At 42.3% G+C, this 20757-nt stretch overlaps 1 protein-coding gene across 1 annotated transcript in view; it reads left to right on the top strand.

The window, feature by feature from the left end:
* The first annotated feature begins 2388 nt into the window (after positions 1–2388).
* LOC145407112 (TLC domain-containing protein 3A-like) overlaps positions 2389–20757 on the top strand; it is a 117889-nt gene continuing 99520 nt past the window's right edge. The window contains exons 1-2 of the mRNA XM_080278132.1: positions 2389–2506; positions 13597–13805. Of these exons, the coding sequence (XP_080134258.1) occupies positions 2389–2506; positions 13597–13805 (327 nt within the window). The remainder of the gene's footprint in view (positions 2507–13596; positions 13806–20757) is intronic.

The raw sequence follows: 20757 nt of genomic DNA on the forward strand, positions 1-20757 counted from the left end.
CGAATCGCATTGTGCGCAAGTGACCAAAAATCATAACCAAAAACCTAGAACGTGCGAGTTTACCTCGCAGAATGTGAGGTAGAGGCAAGGAGTGGCTCAAAAATGCCATTTTCCATTAGTACGCAACCCCCCCACACACACACACACACACACACACACACACACAACGCATTTGTGGGGAATGCGCTTAAAAGGAGTCTACAGTAAGATCTCTCCAATAACATTTTCGGCAATAACAGTAAGTTAGAATAGATTCCCAATTTCTATAATAATGATAGTTATTTTGTGAATACCAGGTTGTTATACTACCAATACGTCCATAACAAGATGAGGAATGAAACAAACAAGCAAGAAGAGATGAAAGAAATTGCCGAAGATGTGAGCAGTAGCGAGGAGGAGAGGGAGGATCCTCCCCTCACCACCTCCCCTGACTCGCCCTCCGCCATCCCCTCCTCCTGCACTGCCCCACCTGACTCACCAGCTGCCTCCCCCTCTACCTCCACAGCCCCGCCTGACTCACCTGCTTCACCTGGCATACCTGCAACTCCCACCATAATGACTGTTGCTGCATTCTGGAAGAAATGTAACATTCGACAGGCCGTAAATTTCTTTGTCAATACAAAGAATAATACAACATTGGTAACCGTTAAACAAGCGTGGTGCAGCCGGGGTGGCAGCGGGGGCACTCTAAGTGTGTTGCCGCGCCTTGGAACCCCTGTCATTTAAGTCCATCAGGCCTGTTGTCTACTGTTGTTAAGAAGACTGCCCATATTTTTGTTATTGATGCCATATCTGTAGTACAATGTTTGAAAAATTTGACCTTTATTATGTCTCTAACAGCCAAAAAAGGTCCAGGTATGAGGGGGTACCACCCATATGTAATTTTTCCCATAAGATTATGTATTCTCAGTGCGCGAATTCACAGTGTGCGAGGTCACGGACAGCCCAATCTCTTATGCTGTGTGCGAGCCCACTGTATATATACACATCTATATACTGTATGTATATATATATATATATATATATATATATATATATATATATATTGGCCCTGTGAAAAATGCATAACTTCAGGAAACATAGTGGCAGAACTGATATCAGTCTAATATTAATGCAAGTAGCTGTACTTCGTCACATTCTCTGTGAGTAAGAATCGCCAAAATATCAGTTGGAGAAGGTTAAAAAAAAAAAAAAACTGTTTTCTGCACACAGGATGAGAGTTATTTTCCCGAAGTCATTTTACAGGGTATTGTACTGTACACCTGTTAACTTTACGTGTTTGAACTCCACCCCCTCAAAGCACTCAGTGCACTTACAGGGACAGACTTTTGGTCAACAAAAAGAAACAGTCTCCCTACTCTACAAGCAGTATACTTGATATTGATGTCCTATGCTTCCTCAGCACGGGCCCCCATCCTATCTAACATCCACTTCATTACCCAGTCTAGTACCTTGCAGATCATGTAGAGCAACTTCCTACACACCATCAGTGGCTGCACCAAAACTGCTCACACAACTCACACTATGAAATTTAATTCATCCCTGTTACAGAATATACTTGTACAGTAAAGGTCCTCTAATCCAGCCACCAATAATCCAAAAATCCCAGTACTCCAAATTTGTCAAGGCAAAATTTTTCCATTTTTTCTGGTCTTATTTCAAATATTTCTGGGCTTTATCTAAGGATTTATCTGGCTTGGGCTTGCCCTTGGACTTGGATGTACCTACCTACAACTATTCATCTACACTTCTTTGCATTTCCAGTGAGTAAAATAATAACCCTTATCAGTTTAAGTGTTTATTTAATGATCATGAACTGTACAGTACATATGTCTAATGTTCTCAGAGGTCCCTCCCAATAGTCAAAAAAAAAAAAAACAATTGTCTGAAAGACTCCCAGTCCCCTGCCGTTCAGATTACAGGATTTTTACTGTATTAAGATGAGAGGCACACAGTTCTGCACAGCAGCCATTGCTAACACACAACACCCATCATTACATGACAGAGCTTCACAACAATTAGGCACATAAAACAATCACCGCAGAATCATTACCAAACCCTCTTCAACAACATCACACCTCAAGGCATTCCAAAACTAGCACTGAAGAAATGCTTGTATACACTACTCATTTCTCATGCATGGCAGTAAAACACCTCATTCAGAACACTGCATTAACAAGCCCTCTCTCCAGACATTCACCCATCAGATGTATCATCAATTAGAACTGATCCAAGTACACCAGCCTAGGCTTAGATTAGGACATCACCCAGCCCTCCTCAGTTACCAGCTTAGGCGTAGATTCAGGATTTGGTGAAATCATAAATGATGCATGCCTCATGTGTAGAATAGGCCTAAGCAACATAACAAACAAAAGGGAGCACTGGACAATGCAGGGCACACTAAGATACAGACACAACATCAGCAGTGTGAGGAACCTAGGGGACAACCCTGTAGAGGCAGTAACTTACCAAAGGTCAACGGGTTTGCTTAGCCAGGTGGGCCAGGGTTAGACAGCAACAACAACATGCTATACCTCATACCAATTAATCTGGCCAGGCATGTATGGCAACACTGTTCCTGCCGAGATTCTGATTGGCTGGAGGTGTTTGTTCGATTTCGTTGTTGCTTAAATCGATACTTTCTTTATTATCAGATATGATGCTGAGTTTGTCAACAGTACAATCGTCAAAAGCAATAAGAAATCTGTTATATACTTAACAACAATGAAATCTGCTTAGGAAGATAGAAATATGAGTCAACAAAGTATTTTAGCAGTCAAAGTCAAGGTCAGCATTCGAACAATTCCTTTAAATCTCCGACACTCGATAATATAACAGAAAATTGAGGAAACCTGCTTAATCTAAGCGTTGGTGTAACACACATTTAAATTTTAAGATCAGTCCGTACTGTGATAATAGAGGAGATAAAATGAAATAGTTTTCCTTTAGCCTTCTTTGATCTTCGAAATTTTTTCAAACCTCCCTCCCCGCACACCTCGTCTTTTCATCAGAACTTTTAATTATTCAGAGTTGTGGCACTGTTAAAGGGTGCGGACTGATCTTAAAATTTAAATGTGTGTTACACCAACGCTTACACTAAGCAGGTTTCCTTAATTTTCTGTTATATTATCGAGTGTCAGAGATTTAAAGGAATTGTTCAAATGCTGACCTTGACTTTGACTGCTAAAATACTTTGTTGACTCATATTTCTATCTTCCTACGCAAATTTCATTGTTGTTAAGTATATAATGGATTTCTTACTGCTTTTGACGATTGTATTGTCGACAAACTCAGCATCACATCTGATAATAAAGAAAGTATCGGTTTAAGCAACAACGAAATCGAACAAACACCTCCAGCCAATCAGAATCTCGGCAGGAACAATGTTGCCATACATGCCTGGCCAGATTAATTGGTATGAGGTATAGGACTGTTTCATTCAGGGCTGGTGTACAGGTATCCCCTGCTTTATAATAGGGCTCCATCACTAAAAAGCACAATATGAAATAATTTGATGCCGCTTTTGGATATAACCGAGGTTGGATCTTAGGGGGAGGCTACTTTCACTTAACCCAAGTCTCAAACCAATATAAATAGGGCCATAACCATTGAAAGCACTATATGTTGCCTTTATAAACCCTTATAGGCTAAAAGAATGTCAGTCATAAAACATGAAAACAGTCATGTAAGGTAATGCTCTTCAGGAAATGTGTAGGTAAAGACGTAGCTACTGACTCTTCCTGCATTCACATTCACTCCCAGAAGTGCCAACATTTTACATACTCAGTCTCCTATTTTTACTTCCATCTAAAAAGATATTAATTGTCATGTTTATTGGCCCACAGAGGTACTTGTTAATATGAAATTAAATACAGGCAAACTTCATTTTATAATAGAGTTATAATTGGATTACAATTTATTGTAAATCAGACACATTATAACATGGTTTCAGTGGAGATATGTTTCTGAAAATTGTCAGTATTATTGTTTATAAAGGCTCCAACATGCATGCATGCGTTGGCCTTGGTCACCAAACGGTGGGTCTCATGATGCTCAATCTCTGGCAGCCTCCCTATTCAGTCCTTTATCCCTGAGGTCGCACTCTGTGATCATGTCCCATTTTCAGTCAGGTAGATGAAGTCGATAGTCTTTTTTTTTTTTTTTGTACAAAATGTATCTGTGTGTGTTTGTGTTGAAAACTCAGATCTCAAATCTCAGAAAGTATTGATTGTAGAAGAAAAAGTTATTAATAAGAGTTGTTTAGTGTCACAACTTGAGTTCACATGTCACTCAACCAGCACTGGCAGTCATCTAGGATGAATACATAATAGTCAAGTTTTCATCTAAGAGTCTTATTACAGTCTACCTGGCTCACAGATGACTGGTAGTCTTTTTTTTTCATGCTTCTCACTTTCTGCACCCAGTTGTCATCCATCCTCTCCAGTTCCATCCTTCAGCTCAACTCTTTCATTATAAACCTAGCCCCCTCTAGGTCTTGCATTCATGGACACACTACACATCCATCTAATCATTGTCATTTCTGTACATTTGCACCAGTGAATATTCTCCTCCATCACGCAAGGTACTCATAAGTATAAAATTAAGTTTTAACCCACCTAACTGGTATTTTTCTTTGTCTCAAGGCTGGAAGACAGCTGATATCCCATTCACTTGCATGTAATCCTGAAGTGTAAGTAGACTGCCCGAGGAATAGTGAGAAGGAGAGGTAGTGGGAGAGTGAGAGGGTGAGGCAGACACCATGGAGATCGGTGAGGCAGAGCGACACAGAAATGTGTTGCTTCTTGATGGCATTGGTTCTTGCTCCTCTGATGTGCCGCTTATCAGTAACCTTGACTGGAAGACGGTGATATGTCTCTGCCTGGTGTCCCTCTTCTTTGCTGTATATATCTCCCAGGAGCAGCAAATAACCTATTCAACTGGGTGGAATAACACATCCATGCCTTAGTGTTGTGGTGTCTCTCCTGCATGAAGTTGATATCCTGGTCAGGCAAGCTGAGGAACTCTCACAGAGTCTTGATGTTGACGATCTGTACTGGCTCTTCTATTTCCTTTATCTGTTGTTCAGTATGTACCTACTCATGCTGTAGGTTCCTTATATGTTCATTGCCCAGCTCCTGTGTGTGACTTTTAATTTGCTCCACAGTAGCCTGCCTCATGAGAAAGCCTCAAAATTTCTTGGCAGGCATTGGAAACTAAGGGGAATCCAGTGAAACCATGTACACAGTCTGGCCATATTTTATTCCACATTTCATTATGGTGGACTGCTCCAGTCCGCCCAGGCAACAGTGATGTCGATGACATGCCCGAAGTTTTAAGGACGCCAAAGTTCTTTGATGAAAGCTTGTTGGGACCCTCACTAGCATGTGGGAGTTGTTGCATTGTCCCCCCCCCCCTCTCTCTCTCTCTCTCTCTCTCTCTCTCTCTCTCTCTCTCTCTCTCTCTTCCCCTCCCCATTTTGTTTTAAGGAAGAAGGAACCAAAGGTCAGAAGCCCAGAAAATTGTTCCCTCCAAGACAAAAACAACAAGGTAACAGAAAGCAAAATTGAAGCTCCATTCAATTCATTTCAAGATACCTGGACACACTGCATTTGTAAGACTGGAGGTCATATCCAGTTGGAAATACAGACAGAGGAAGACAGTTCCAGAGTTGACCTGTTGCATACATGAAGGATGGAGTAACGATTAACTCTTGCATTAGAGAGTTAAACTGAAAAGGAATGAGAGTTTGTTGATAGACAGGTGCCACGCACCAGCCATAGTGGTTGAGGAATGCTAGCAGACAGTTCAGAGGAGCATTGACCTCTGAAGTAGCAATAGAAAAGAGGTAAAGATGCAACAGTGCAATGAAAAAGTAGAGGTTGAAGGGAGTCAGTAAGAGGAAGAGAGTTAATAAGATGAAAAGCCTTTTTCTCCACCTTGTTGAGAAGAGCTGTATGTAGGGAGCCTTCCCACACATATGAGTTGCACTCTGCACAGGGGCAGATAAAACACGTGTGTAAAGTCAATGACTGTGCAGGGGTAAAGAAGGCATGGAGTTGGCTTAGCACACCAAATCTTTTGGAAGAAGATTTTATAAGAGAAGTAATATGATCTTTGCAAGATAAGTCTCAAGAGAATGAAACCCGTAGTATGTTTCAAGATGATGCAGGATTGAGTTGGATGTTGTTAAAAATTAGAGGATATTCCTGCAGATGGTTTTGACACGTTGAAAGATGTAAGAACTGAGCCTTTGTTGCATTAAAAACAAGATTACTTTTACCCCAATCAGAGATATGAGCCAAGTCAGACATTACATGTGCCACAGCCTCATTCCTTGTTTGTTAAAGTTATTACTGGGATGGATGCTTCGAGAAGTGAGTGGAAAAGTGAAGGGCAGAGCCATCAGTGTATGAGTGGATAGGGTTAGATGTGCAGCTTAGGTCATTGATGAATAGAAGGAAGAGAATGGGTGACGGGACAGAGCCCTAAGGGACACCACTATTGATAGCTCTAGGAGCAAAATGGTGACTGTCTACAGCACTAGGTATAGAACAGCCAGAAAGGAAGCTAGAGATGAAGGCATAAATAGAAAATCAAGTGTAATAACTAAGCTTTCATGGTGATTCGAGGCAAAAACATTACCTCGATGTTGTCCAACTAGCTGTCCAAGTTCTGAGGGTGACTAGGGACATTATCAGTGACAAAGAGGAAGTATAGTAATACCTCGATATATGATACCCCTAGATACGATACCCTGGCTTAACGAAGGGGGTAGAAGTACCACCATGCCTCGTCTAACGATGGCCAAACCCCAGTTTAACGATGGGTTTTGATTTTTTTAAAACTGATTTTGATATCTTAGACTAAAATTGTATGTTTAGGTTAATTTATAAACTGTTTTAGATGTAGATTAATGTGTTTTAGCCACAGATGGGGTTTTCAAGAATACTCCCCCAGTATCCCTGCTTGTCGTAAAAGGCGACTAAAAGGGTTGGCGAAGGGTTAGTGCCCCTCCCCGGAAAACAACTAACTAAAAAAACAAACAATAAGCCTCGGACAAGGACTGACCAAACGATGACGACCAAGGACCGGACAAAGGACATTGTAATTGGAACCTGGAATGTAAGGGGAGCGAATGATGAGGTGAAAGAGAGAGAGATTGTCCAGGTGCTTGAGGATGCGAAAGTGGATGTATGTGGAATAACTGAAACAAAATGGAGAGGAGAAAGTGTGAGAGATTGGGAGTATGGATGGAGTATATGTGCAGGAGTAGGTGAGAATGAGAGGGCAAAGGAAGGAGTATGTATAGTTGTGAGTAAAAGATGGAAGAGGAGCATAAGACAGTATGGATCAGTTGGGTCAAGGATTGTGTGGGTAAAGTTGAAAGTTGGAATACAAATGTGGGCGATTGTGTGTGTGTATGCGCCAACGCAAGATCGTGCTAGAAGAGTGAGAGAAGAGTTCTGGACAAATGTAGAAGTGTGCATGGAAAAGTTTGGAAGGAATGAGAGAGTGTTTTTGATTGGTGATATGAATGGTAAAGTTGGGAATGTGAAGGTGGATGGAATAGTTGGTGAGTGGGGTGTGCCTGCTGAGATAGATGAGAATGGCAGTGCATTAGTGGACATTTGTGCTGGGAGGGGGTTGGTGATAGCCAATACCCTCTTCAGGCATAAAATGATTCACAGGTATACATGGCGAGTGATGAGAAGGGTGGGTGGTGAACTGAATGAAAGGAAGGCAATGATTGATTATGTGTGTGTGGATGAAAGGATGCGAAGATGTGTAATGGATGCAAGAGTGTATAGAGGTTGGGGGAGTGGACTTTCTGACCACTACTTGGTGATGGCCAGAATTAAAGTTCAAGTAAGTTGGAGGAATAGAAGAAGGGAAAGACGAGAGGAAGGAGTAGTTGCAAGGAGAGTGGAAAGGTTACAAGAGGATGAGAAAAAGGCAGAGTATAAGAGAGACGTGGAGGAACAATTGGGCAAATATGAATTGGAGCAGATGGGACACGTGGAAGGTGTGTGTAGAATATTTACAGAAGAAATATGTGCAGCATGTGATGTGGTGTGTGGAAGGAAGAGAAGACGGAGGGGGGTGCAAGGAACAGCGTGGTGGACTGAAGAGGTGAAACAGGCTGTGGCACAAAAGAAGAAAGCATACAATGAATGGATGAGAAATAGGGGCGTGGAAGAGGTTGAGAGGCAGAAGAGAGAGTTATATGTAGAAAGGAAGAGAGAGGTGAAAAGATTAGTAAGAGAGAATAAGAGGAGAGTGGATGAGGAATTTGGAAGAAATTTGAGTGTAAAGTGGAGGGACTGTAAGAAAATGTTCTGGAAAGAGGTGAAAAGAGTAAGACAGGGTGGAAGTGAAGTTAGCAGGGGAGTGAAAGATAAAAATGGTAGATTACTAGTGGAGAAGGGGGAAAAAGTGAGCAGATGGAGAGAACACTTTAAGGAATTGTTGAACGTAGAGTATGGAAGTAATGCGAGTATAAGTGGCTGGGGAATGGCTGGGAGAAGGAGGGAGGTGAGAAGACAGGAAGAAATCAGTAGGATAGAAGTTGTGGAAGCAATGAAGAAAGTTAAATCGGGGAAAGCCCCAGGAATTGATGGAGTGTGTGGTGAAATGCTGAAGCATGGGAGAGAGATAGTAGTAGAATGGATGTGGAAGATGTGCAGATTGGCCTGGGAGGAAGGTAGAGTCCCGGAGGATTGGAAGTCAGGTATAATTATTCCCTTGTACAAAGGAAAAGGGGAAAAAGAAGTGTGTGGTAACCATAGGGGCATTTGTCTTCTTAGTATAATAGGAAAAGTGTATGGTAGGATACTTATTGACAGAGTTAGAGAAAGAACAGGGAAATTAGTTGGAGAAGAACAGGGAGGCTTTAGGAAGGGAAGAGGTTGTGTAGATCAGATATTCATTCTCAGATCTTTAGTGGAAAAGTTTCTAGAGAAGGAAAGGAAGTTGTATGCGGCATTCATGGATTTGGAGAAAGCATATGACAGGGTGGATAGACAAGGATTGTGGAAAGTGTTAAGAATATATGGAGTAGATGGAAAGTTGTTGAATGCTGTGAAGAGTATGTACGATGGTGCGAAGGCTGCAGTGCGTGTGGATGGTGAACTAAGTGAATTTTTCTTTTTGAAGGTTGGGTTGAAACAGGGATGTGTCATGTCTCCATGGTTGTTCAGTCTGTACATGGATGGGGTAATAAAAGAGGTACAAGGTAGGGTAGTGGATGTTGGAGTGGCCATGGTGAGAGAGGATAGTGTTTGGAAACTCCCTGTACTGTTGTTTGCAGATGATTCTGTGTTGTTGAGTGAAGACGAAGGGGAGCTGCAAGGCTTGGTTGATGAGTTTGAGAGAGTGTGTAAGAAACGGAATCTAAAGGTGAATGTAGGGAAGAGTAAAGTGATGGTCTTTGAGAGAGGTGAAGTCGGTGAATGTACAGCGAGGTTGGATGGTGAGGAATTGGAAAATGTGAGTACGTTTAAGTACTTGGGTAGTGTGATGAGTAAGGATGGAGGTTTGGAGGGGGAAGTGCTTGCAAGGGTACAGCAGGGAAGAAAGGTTGCTGGTTCCTTGAAAGCAGTGATAAGAAACAGGGAAGTGAGCATGGAAGTGAAAAAGTTACTACATGACAGTATTGTGATACCAACTCTAACGTACGGAAGTGAAGCTTGGACGTTGTTGGAAGGACACAAGTCAAGAGTGAGAGCAGTGGAAATGAGTTATTTAATAGGAGCCTGTGGAGTCACATGGAGAGACAGGCTGACGAATGAGGATAGAAAGGAGCGTTGTGGTTCTTACCTAATTGTTCTTAAGTAATTGTATCTTTACAGGAATGAGTCAAGCTCGTACTGTCCCGTGTTGATGTGGATGTGATAGGAAGCGTTATGAGGAACACACTGAGGTGGTTTGGCCATGTGGAGAGGATGGAGGGTGAAAGACTGATGAAGAGAGTGTATGTGAGTGAGGTGGAGGGGGAAAGAGGGAGGGGGAGGCCGAGGATGAGATGGAGGGATGGGGTGGAGAGGTATATGAGAGAGGGGGGTGTGAGCTGGGAGCAGGGCAGTGAAATGGCGGGGGACAGGGCGACTTGGAGGCGATTTGTTTGTGGCTACCCCAAACGGGATTGAGGCGTCTGGCAATAGATAGATAGACAGATTTTTTCCAGACTTACATTTGACGATTTTCGGATTTTATTTGTTGGTTTTAGTGAGTTAATTACAGGTGTTAGGCTTGGGTTAGCTTCCTTGACAGCTATTAGGCCATTTAGATTGGCTTTAAACTTGTTTTGGGGCTCATTTGGGTGGGTTTAAACTTGTTTTGGGGCTCATTTGGGTGGGTTTGGGGCTTGGTTTGGGGGGAAACCCAAGGCTGGTAAACGGTCCATATTGAAATACATGTTAAAAGTACCTCTATGTACGATGGGGTTTGACCTAACCAATTACATCGTTAAATTGGGGTGTGCCTGTAGTTGGCCAGGTTGATCTTGGCTGCGTAGTGTCTCAGGTTAGGAGAGAGGTATCCTGTCATGTAACATTGGCAAGTGACATTGTCAACTGTCATAGAGTTAGGTTTCCAGAATACCTGCAGATTACCATGGAGTACTGTAGAGTCCTGTGAATGATACATGAGGAAAGGAGTTTGAGATCATCAGCATTGTCCCCCCGAGGGAGAATCAGGCAATCCTTTGTCACCTTGAAGCCAGGCCAGTCTTTTCCTCTCAGGCAATGAAGGTTTAATATGCCCTTGTCCAAAATGGGCCCATCTTATTGATGTTTAGCACCTGCTTGCTGCTCTACTCTTGTGGTCTTGGATGTGGTCAGCATTGGCAGCCTCTCTGCTCATGCAGAAGTTGTGTGAACCAGCACAAGCCTTAAAACATTCAAACCACCCAGAGGTGGCCATAAAACTTCCTGTATTTGTCCCGTCACCATACATATTCTTCACATCTTCACATAACAAGAGTGCCATGTTGCAAACAAGGACATTTGATAGGGGCATACCATGGCAATTCTGGTTCATGATCCAGATTTGAAGGAGCCTCTCCATCTCATTCTTGGCAGGATTGTGTGTTTTGGCAGCCTCTTAGTGGTCAAGGATGCATGCTCCCCTGCCAGCAACATGGCAAGAGTATTGTCAATTACAGTTGACTCATTCACCCGCAGAAGGTGAAAAGCACTTGCAGCAGCATTAGCACCTTTCCCTTCTTTGTGCTGCTTCACAGTGTCCTAAGTTGCCTGCTTAGGCTTAGCAGTACTAGCCTCAGCACCCTCACCAATACCACACTTGGAAGACATGATCACAAAGTTTTTAGCTATTTCACATCACTGCTTTAACAGCAGTACCACACTATTGTTCAGTCATTTTCACTGCACAGAAGTGATTGCAATGGCCACAGTACTACATTGGGTGGTGGTAGGTGGCGACAGTCATCATCCATCCATTTGCTGTAGTGCTTCCAACTACAGTGATCCCTTCCTTGGTCATGGTGCACTTGGTCATAGTGGTTTTTGTTATCACTGCAACATGAAAATCTGCACCCCTGCCATTAGAGCACGTTTTTCAACTCACAAACATCATTATCACCTGCCTGAGCTGGTTTCTGCCGACAATGATGATGTAGTGTCAGTAGTTTCTGATGGCTTTGAGGGATCCAAAGATGAGTCCCTACTTGAGGAGTTAATCCCAAGTGGTGGAGTCTGCTAACTCCACCCCTTTGCCAGAGCCCCTTACCTCAAGTACATCTTAAGTCTGTCTGTGGTATTTATTTCTTCCCTGTTCTGTCCTGCACATCATGTTCTTTTAACCTAACCATGCCTATGTGTGTTTCTGGTACTTACCATAACAGTGTGTATGTATTTAATGGGTTTAAATATTTGTCTATCCATGTATCCATCTATAACCAGACACCATAATCCCATAAGGGGTGGCCATATGTCTTTGAGTTAGTTGTTTTGTGGGGAGGCGCACTGACCTTCCACCAACTCACTCGTTGACACATAGGGAACACATATACAGGTATGTTGGTTATATGGGTATCACCCACTGTCATAAATGGTTTCCTGCTTACAGGAAACCATCACGCCTGTCACTTAATGTAGAACCACCTGAAAAGGAAAGTAGTATAAAAAGTTACAGGAAAGATGGGAGAAATAGGGAGAGAGGAGAGCAGACACAGAAAAGAATGATAAAGGTGAAGGAAGAAGTAGGCAGCACTGCATCAAGAGAGTGGATGATGGTTGCCACCACCTACCTTCAAAATATTTGTAAAAAGGGTAAAGTTTGGTTTGCACCTGGGATGTCCAGTAATAGTTAGGGTAAATCCCATTGGTTTTGTGTATATTTATCATGCAATTCCATTGTCATGCACCTTGTTTGGTACCAGTTATGTGTGATAACCAATGAATCATTGTACTTCCTTCACCTTTATGAGTCCATTTGTGTGTGCTCTCCTCTCTCTCTCTTTCTCCCATTCTTCTTATTATGTTTAATTATTCTTCTTTCAACTTCAAGTGGCTCTACACTGAGTGACAAGCCTAGTGGTTTCCTATAACCCAGGACACCTCTTACAGCACTGGATTTTAACCATATAACTGCACTGTACAGAATGAATAAAGTAAGTTGCTATAAATTGATTTTTTTTTTTTTTTTATGCTGATTTCTATTAAGTCCACTGTGTGTACAGAAAATTGCCTGATAACAGCAGTAGTAGTAGCAGTTGTTCCCTAGGCAGTCTGGCCGAAAAGCCCTGAGTCCCTAAAGAAGGGCACAGCTGAGATCGGGCTTTCCCACAGAACTCTCAAGGAGTGTATGTTGTGTTGTTGGCGCAGGCAATTGTGTACAATGCAGTCTTCCATAATGTTCTTAATAGTATGGTGTGCTGTGTTGCATCCTGGACAGGCATATGCGACTAAGTCATCCAGCCTCCTCTGATAACTCAAGAGGGCTGGATGATGCCCACATCTCGGTCTAGCCAGGTGTACCCTGTCTTCACGAGGGAGGTAGGATTCAGAAGGGTGAATGTCAGGAGGCCATGCATGCAGTTGTGTGTTGTCTTTGAGTGTCTGAATGGAGCGGCAAGTGATTTGAGCATGGATATGCTTCTGGAAGCTGGTTTGAGGCAGGCAAGGGGGAAGAGATGACAGTACAGTACTGTAGTTATGTATGATATCATGTGCTGGGTGTTGTTTTGATGTTCCTTGGTGTGTGTGGATGTGGTGCCATGCAGTGTAGTGGATAGTGTGGGTTTGTGGAGGGTGTTACTTGCTATAAAGATGATTTCCAGTCTCCATCAGGTTACAGTACCAGTTACAGTGTATGTAAAAATCTATGATTTTTGGAACACATCTCTGATTTATAATGAGGACTGTCAGAAATATGTCTGGAAAAATTATGGAACGGATGGCAGTGGGTAATAATGTACTGTACTCACAAATCCAATCAAGTTAAAATATGCAAAATGTAATACAACAGCAGCAGAAGCTCTCATGGCATAAATGCCTGACATTTTGAAATAACTCACGGAAGAAAAGTTGCAAATGCTGATCTCTAAAGTCAAAACTTCAAATTATAAATCCACAGAGTTTAAGGGTGTACTTTGCTCAGTTCCAGGTGTAAGAAGGATGGCTGTGGTGTCAGGAAGTCTGGTGTTTGGGGTGAGCCTTGTTGGATGGGTTGGACTCTACCAATTGACTGGCCACTGTCTCACCCGCTACTTTCGATACCGCGGATGGAAGGTTTTGCATCACCATACTCTCAACATCAGCAATGCTTTGGTGTCAGCAGCACAGGTAGTTGGCCAAGTGTAATTAATTAACATTCTAATTTTTCTATCTTATGCTATTTATGTAGTTTGTATGATATCTGCCCAACAAGAAAACAAAGTTTTCAAACAACAAATTTATTATTTTACTTATGACTTAATCAGACTTGTCTCCTTCAACATCCTCCCCTCCACTGTTCATACAGTGCTCCCAGTGCTTTTTCCAGTCCTGGAATGTGTTTTCCGGGATGGTGCTCAGTTCTTGTAGCAAATTTTCTTCTATCTCTTCTGTCATCTGAAACTGACAATCTTTCAGGGTGAATTTCAACTTTGGGAGCAAAAAAAAAGTCCACAGGGACCAAATCCAGTGAGTACGGTGACTGGGGGCGATAGTCGTCTCATGCTTTGCCGAAAATTCAAGGATAAGAAGAGATGAGTGAGCTGGTGGGTTGTCATGTGCAGCATACAGGTTTTGTTTGTCCATTCATCAGGCCTCTTCCTTCGCATTGGCCCCCTCAAATGCTTCAGGACTTCTAAGTAAAATTCATTATTGACTGTTTGATCGTGTGGAATAAACTCATGATTAATGACGCCCTTCCAACCAAAAAAGACAATCAACATCACCTTCACGTTTGAGCAACTCTAACGTGCTTTTTTTTGGCTGCAGTGATGATGTTCCAACCCACTATGATGACTGTCTTTTTGTTTCGACATTGTAGCTGTACACCCACTTTTCATTGCCTGTTATGATAATTTTCAGAAAGTTTTCATCAGCATTCGAACAGTCAAAGAGCTCCTAACTGACTGCAACACGGTTCTCATTTTGCTCATCTGTTAGCAGACGTGGTGCAGATTTTACAGCAACATGATGCATCATGAGTTTTTTTTTATTATCCTCTCCATGGCCGTCGGTGTCGAATGACATTTAGCCGGTAAATGGCTGCAGGCGTTGTTTGAGCGCGGCCTATAAAAAACTGCAAAAATTTGGAGGAAGTGAATAAACGTTCTGTACGTCTTCAGACTGACCTACACTACACTCCTATACACCCCATCAGGCAGTTCAGAGCCTGCTGCTGTGATGAGTGGATTTTTTATTTTTTCGCTCCAGGCCATGTCTAAACAACCACAACTACACCCAATATCTCGACTAAGGTAGAAAATATCAACTTTGTCCTCTCTTGCAACACACACACAACCACCTGTTGATGATTATGAATTAATACAGTCACAAACAAAAGAGACATGATAATAAGTGGAAAATACAATTTTGTCTTGTTACAGTATCTTTACCTGTTTGCTCAGGTTTGTTGTAATGGTTTGATCATTCGATGCATTGCGACTTGCAGAAAACTGAAAACTTTTGAGAAGTGAATGAACATTATGAACATGAGACTGACCTTCACTTCACTCTCTCACATATCATCTGTCAGTTCAACACCTGCAGCCGTGACAAGTGGATGTACGATATTTTCACTTGTGGCCATGCCTAAAAACACAGACAGAAAATATAATCTTTTTCCTCCCTTGCAAAACACACATGACCACCCTGTTTATGAGACAGCAACATATATTGCGAAAATAACAAGGTAAAATGATAGAGAAAGGTGAACGTTTTGTTACGGAAAAAATACATTTTCCCCCGTCTGTAAACGTATTTATTTCTGCTTTGTCTCTGTATTCATAATAAGTAGACTTATTCGTAGTTGGAACTGCATTACGATTCTATTTTTAGCCATGCACTTGGTGTGGGAGCTGGAAGTTGCGACAACTTCCGTATTGCTTATCGGATCTGACCCTCCACTTTCATCTCTCGTGGGAGAGCCTAGTGTCGGAGGACGTGCAATTTTCTCATTTAGGACCGAAAATTCAACCCTTTCGTTCCCTTTTCCAAGCATGGGCACAATGATAACATAAAAAATAACTCTAAACTACCATAAACATGTATCAAAAAGGTGAAAAAGTATAATAATTTTTTTTCCAGCCATTCCTAACATATTATGTACTGAAATCATTCAACATCATCATATCTCATATATGCTCAACATCATTCAACATCATCATATCTCATATATGCTCAACATTTCAGCACCATTCGCATTGTTTTGGGGGGTAAAAAAAAAATTAGAACACCTGCAAAGTTGCACTGCGGCAACGAGTCTGGGCAGCGGATATTGGTTGCTGATGTTTCTGCAACTTTCCTGTTCCATTGCAAGCCACAGAATGGGTCTAGGAAGCTGGGATTTGCACTGTTAGGTGCATCTGAACTTTCTCTTCAATAGGACAAGGGAAAAAAATCAATTTTCGATACTTCAGGAAACAGGCCCCACGTCGGCCTAGGGTGCACGTAAAGTTCCGGACCCACGGCCATGAAGGGGTTCAAATCATGTGGCATGCACTTTACAGATGCCTACTTCTTCGGAAACTTCATGGACGGTCAGGCAACGATATTCACAGATCACACCACACATTTTCTTAATGTGATCGTTGTCTCTTGACGTGGAAGGCTGTCCAGATATGGGGATCATCTTTGGTGGATGGTCTTCCTGATTTGAACCACTGGAACTAGTCGTGACATTGCATACGGTTCAAACAATCCTTCCCATAAGCCTGTTGCAACATTTGACAAGTCTCTGTAAAAGTTTTTTCCAATTTGAAACTGATTTTCATGCAGACACATTGCGCTTCAAGATCTTTCATTGTTCATTTTGCAACAAATCACCAAGTGGACTAAACACTCATTCACTCAAGTGCATGTACCTTGATGACTAAATGACATGGTGTGATGTGGCTGTTGTTAGACCAAAGCTCAAAGTCACCACTACAAAGCAGTCCTGTTGCAAGCACGCAATACCGGCTCATTGGCGAGCCACTTGAAAAGGTTGGTTTCTTTTTGGACAGACTTTGTATTTCAGAATGCATTTTTTCTTAGCTACAGTACAATATACAGCACATTACAGTATTGTATCTCATCCTATCCAAGTTTCATCTCTTTTTGTTGCCCTTTACAGTACAGTACTTCCTCATTTAGCAGCCTTTAAATTGACAGATTTTTCACTATAAAGCTGTTCATCAGAAAAAAAATTTCATATAAATAACCAGAAAAAACTTTCACATACCTTGCCAGTGTTCGTCATTGAGCATGCAAAATGTGCTGTGAAGAGGTAAGGTTAGTGCATTGCATATTGACATTTCAGTTTATCTATCTATCTATAGCCTGACGCCCTAATCCCGCAAAGGGTGGCCGCCGACAAAACGCCTCCAAGTCACTCTGTCACCCACCATTTGACTACCCTCCCCCCAACTCACCCCCCCCCCTCCCTCATATATCTCTCAACTCCATCCCTTCACCTCATCCTCGGTCTACCCCTCCCTCTCCCTCCCTCCACCTCACCTACATGCACCCTCTTAGTCAGTCTTTCATTCTCCATTCTCTCCACATGTCCAAACCACCTCAGTGTATTTCTCCTAATCTTCTCAACCACATCCACATCTACCCCACAACGTTCCTTCACTTCTTCATTCGTCAACCTGTCCCTCCACGTCACTCCACATGCTCCTCTCAAGTAACTCATTTCCACTGCTCTCACTCTTGACTTGTTCCCCTCTTGCAAGGTCCATGCCTTGCTTCCATACGTCAGGATAGGGATCACAATACCATCATGCAGTGACTTCTTAACTTCCATACTCACCTCCCTATTTCTCATCACTGCTTTCAGTGTACCAACAACCTTCCTTCCCTGCTGTACCCTTTCACGTACTTCATCCCCCAAAGTTCCATCCTTACTCATCACACTACCCAAGTACTTGAATGCACTCACATTCTCCATATCCTCACCATCCAACCTCACTGCACACTTTGTGACTTCATTCCTCTCAAACACCATAACTTTACTTTTGTTTACATTAACTTTCAGCTTCCTCCTCCTACACACTGTCCCCAAATTCATTTACCAAACCTTGCAACCCCCATTCATCTTCACTCAACAATACTGTATCATCAGCAAACAGCAACACAGGAAGCTTCCAAATCTCACCCTCATTCATTAGGGCCAGCCCCACATCCACTGCCCTACCTTGCACCTCCTTTACAACCCCATCCATATATATATTAAACAGCCATGGAGACATCACACACCCCTGTTTCAGTCCCACACTGAGATCAAAGAACTCACTCAGCTCACCATCCACTCGCACCGCAGCCCTAGCTCCCTCGTACATACTCTTCACAGCACTCAACAGTTTCCCCTCCACTCCATATATTCTTAATACCTTCCACATACCTTGCCTATCTATTCTGTCATAAGCTTTCTCCAAGTCCATGAAGGCAGCATACACTTTCCTTCCCCTCTCTAGATACTTCTCCACTAAACATCTTAGAACAAATATCTGATCTACACACCCTTTTCCCTTCCTAAATCCCCCTTGTTCTTCTCCAACTAGCTCCTCTGTCATATGCCTAACCCTATCAATGAATATTCTACCATATATTTTACCAGTCACACTAAGAAGGCAAATACCCCTATGGTTACCACATACTTCTCTCTCCCCTTTTCCTTTGTACAGAGGAACAATTATACCTGATTTCCAGTCCTCTGGAACCCTTCCCTCTTCCCAAGCCAATCTACACAACTTCCATATCCACTCCACAACAATCTCACCCCCATTCCTAAGCATTTCACCACACACTCCATCAATTCCTGGGGCCTTTCCCAACTTAATCTTCTTCATCACTTCCACTACTTCCGCCCTACTGATCTCTCCCTCCCTCCTCTCATCTCTTCTTCTCCCAGCCATTCCTCAACCACTTATACTCACACTGCTCTCACTCTCTACATTCAACAAATCCTCAAAGTGCTCCTTCCATCTCCTCAATTTCTCTCTCTTCTCCACCAGCAATCTATTATTCCTATCTTTTACTCCCCTATTACTTCCCCTTTCACACTGCCTTACTTTCTTTACCTCCTTCCAAAACAATTTCTTACTCTCCCTCCATTCCACACTCAGATTCCTCCCAAACTCTTCATCCACTTTCTTCTTACTCTCCGTCACCAGTCTCTTAACCTCCCTTCTCCTGCTCACATATACCTCTCTCTTCTCTCTCTCATCTTCTCCCCTACCTCTACTCGCCAACCATTCACCATATGCCTTCTTCTTTTGTTCCACAGCTCGTTTCACCTCATCATTCCACCATGCTGTCCCTTGCACACCCTTGCATCTCCTCCTCACTCCACAAACCGCCTCACACGCTGCGCCTATCTCTTCCGTGAATATCTTACATACGTCTTCCACCCCTTCCATCTGCTCTAGCTCATACCTTCCCAATCTTTCTTCAGTTTATCACTTACATTTAAAATTGCTGATGAACTTTAGCATATTACTTATCCCTGTTTATCTGTCATCAGATGCCTTAATCCTAGTAGTGGTGGTCACAAATGAAACAGCACTTCATTCTGTCTTACACCATCAGGCTGCTCTCTTTCCAGTGCACACACTCCATTCATACCTGTCCACCTCATCCCCCCATCTCATCCTTGATCTTACCCTTCCCTTCTCCTCATCCACCTCACTCTCGTACACTGCTACAGTTGTCTCTTTTTTTCAGTGACAAAATATGACTACTGTACTGTGGCTCAACCTGCCTTCCACAGCACTTATTCATGACTAGCATCATTGTCTAGTGTTAATCTCTTATAACCCAATATTCAAGATGGCGAGATGGCAATTTTAGGCAATCTCTGATTCTCCATTCTCTCCACATGGCCATGTCTTCTCACAGTAGGTACTTATCCGAATGCATTCCAGTACATCTTGATCAATACCACAATGTTCTTTTACTTCTCCATTTGTGTGTTTGTTTCTCCATGTAACACAACATGCCCCTCACAGGTAATTCATTTCCAGTCCTCTTGCTCTTATGTCTTTACAAGAGAGTTTAAGCTTCATCTCCATACATTTAAGTGAGAATCTTAATAATGTACTGTCACACAGCAATTGTATTTACTTATTTATTTATTCAGTTTTCACTGTCCCTCGCTCTTTCCATTCTTCATGTTTACCTATCACTACTCACAGTGAACCTGGAGCCTTTCTTTCCTCTTTAGTGATTGTTATTGAGTGCCACCTTTTGACTGTGATCCATGTTAAAGCATTGTGTAGAAACAAGTGAAGCACTAAAAACCAGAACCTTAACCAGCCTTGTAATGAGTAATTGATATGTAAATGGACACACAGAGTTTGAACCCTTTTAAGCAAACATAAATACCAGTGCCTGTCTTGAGACCCAGGACACTAATTCCTCCTGGTGTTGTATCAGCTTTGTTTGTGAACTGCAGCTGTACATGTGATGTACTTAAGTATTACTATCCCCTGTTATTTCACGTAAGTTGTTGTTGTTGTTGTTGTACTACCCTAATCAGTCTGATGAAGCAGGCTCATCAGCCACAAGCAAGCAACTGCCCTTGCAGGGGCATCCCAAGCAGTGAACTGATGTTTCAGTGTGGCTGACAGCGCCTTGCCACTTCAAGGCACGGTGATTAGTGCAGAGGTTTGGTTCCTGGATGGGTGCCGCATTTGCATCGCTGCCCTGTTAACCCTGTGAGGTTTCTGGGCCAGGCAGATAATATCTGTGCTAGAGTCAGCCGCTCTTGTGCTGACCCACATCTTTGCACCGCGATATTTTTCTTTGATTGCTCTGTGCAAATACACTTTTCATGATAGAATGTTGGTTTTGGTGTCATTTTAAAGCTGAATAGTTGTACAGTAATTTATCGTAGTATGTTCAAAAAAGGAAAACAAAGAAAACAAAAAGTTAAAATGACGAGTTGAAGTTGAGTGAAAACCAAAAATTTTATACCTTGCTGCAGGAAAATATTAGGCAAAAAATAAAAGCTAATAAAGATATATAAATCTGGTTTCAACCTTGCCAACCGACAATAAATTACCTTTACAATGATATGTAGATTATGGTTATTTTTGCATTT

The sequence above is a fragment of the Coenobita brevimanus genome, chromosome 72 (genome assembly GCF_032717465.1).
Source record: "Coenobita brevimanus isolate Jiangsu-jjx chromosome 72, ASM3271746v2, whole genome shotgun sequence".
Lineage (NCBI taxonomy): Eukaryota > Metazoa > Arthropoda > Malacostraca > Decapoda > Coenobitidae > Coenobita > Coenobita brevimanus.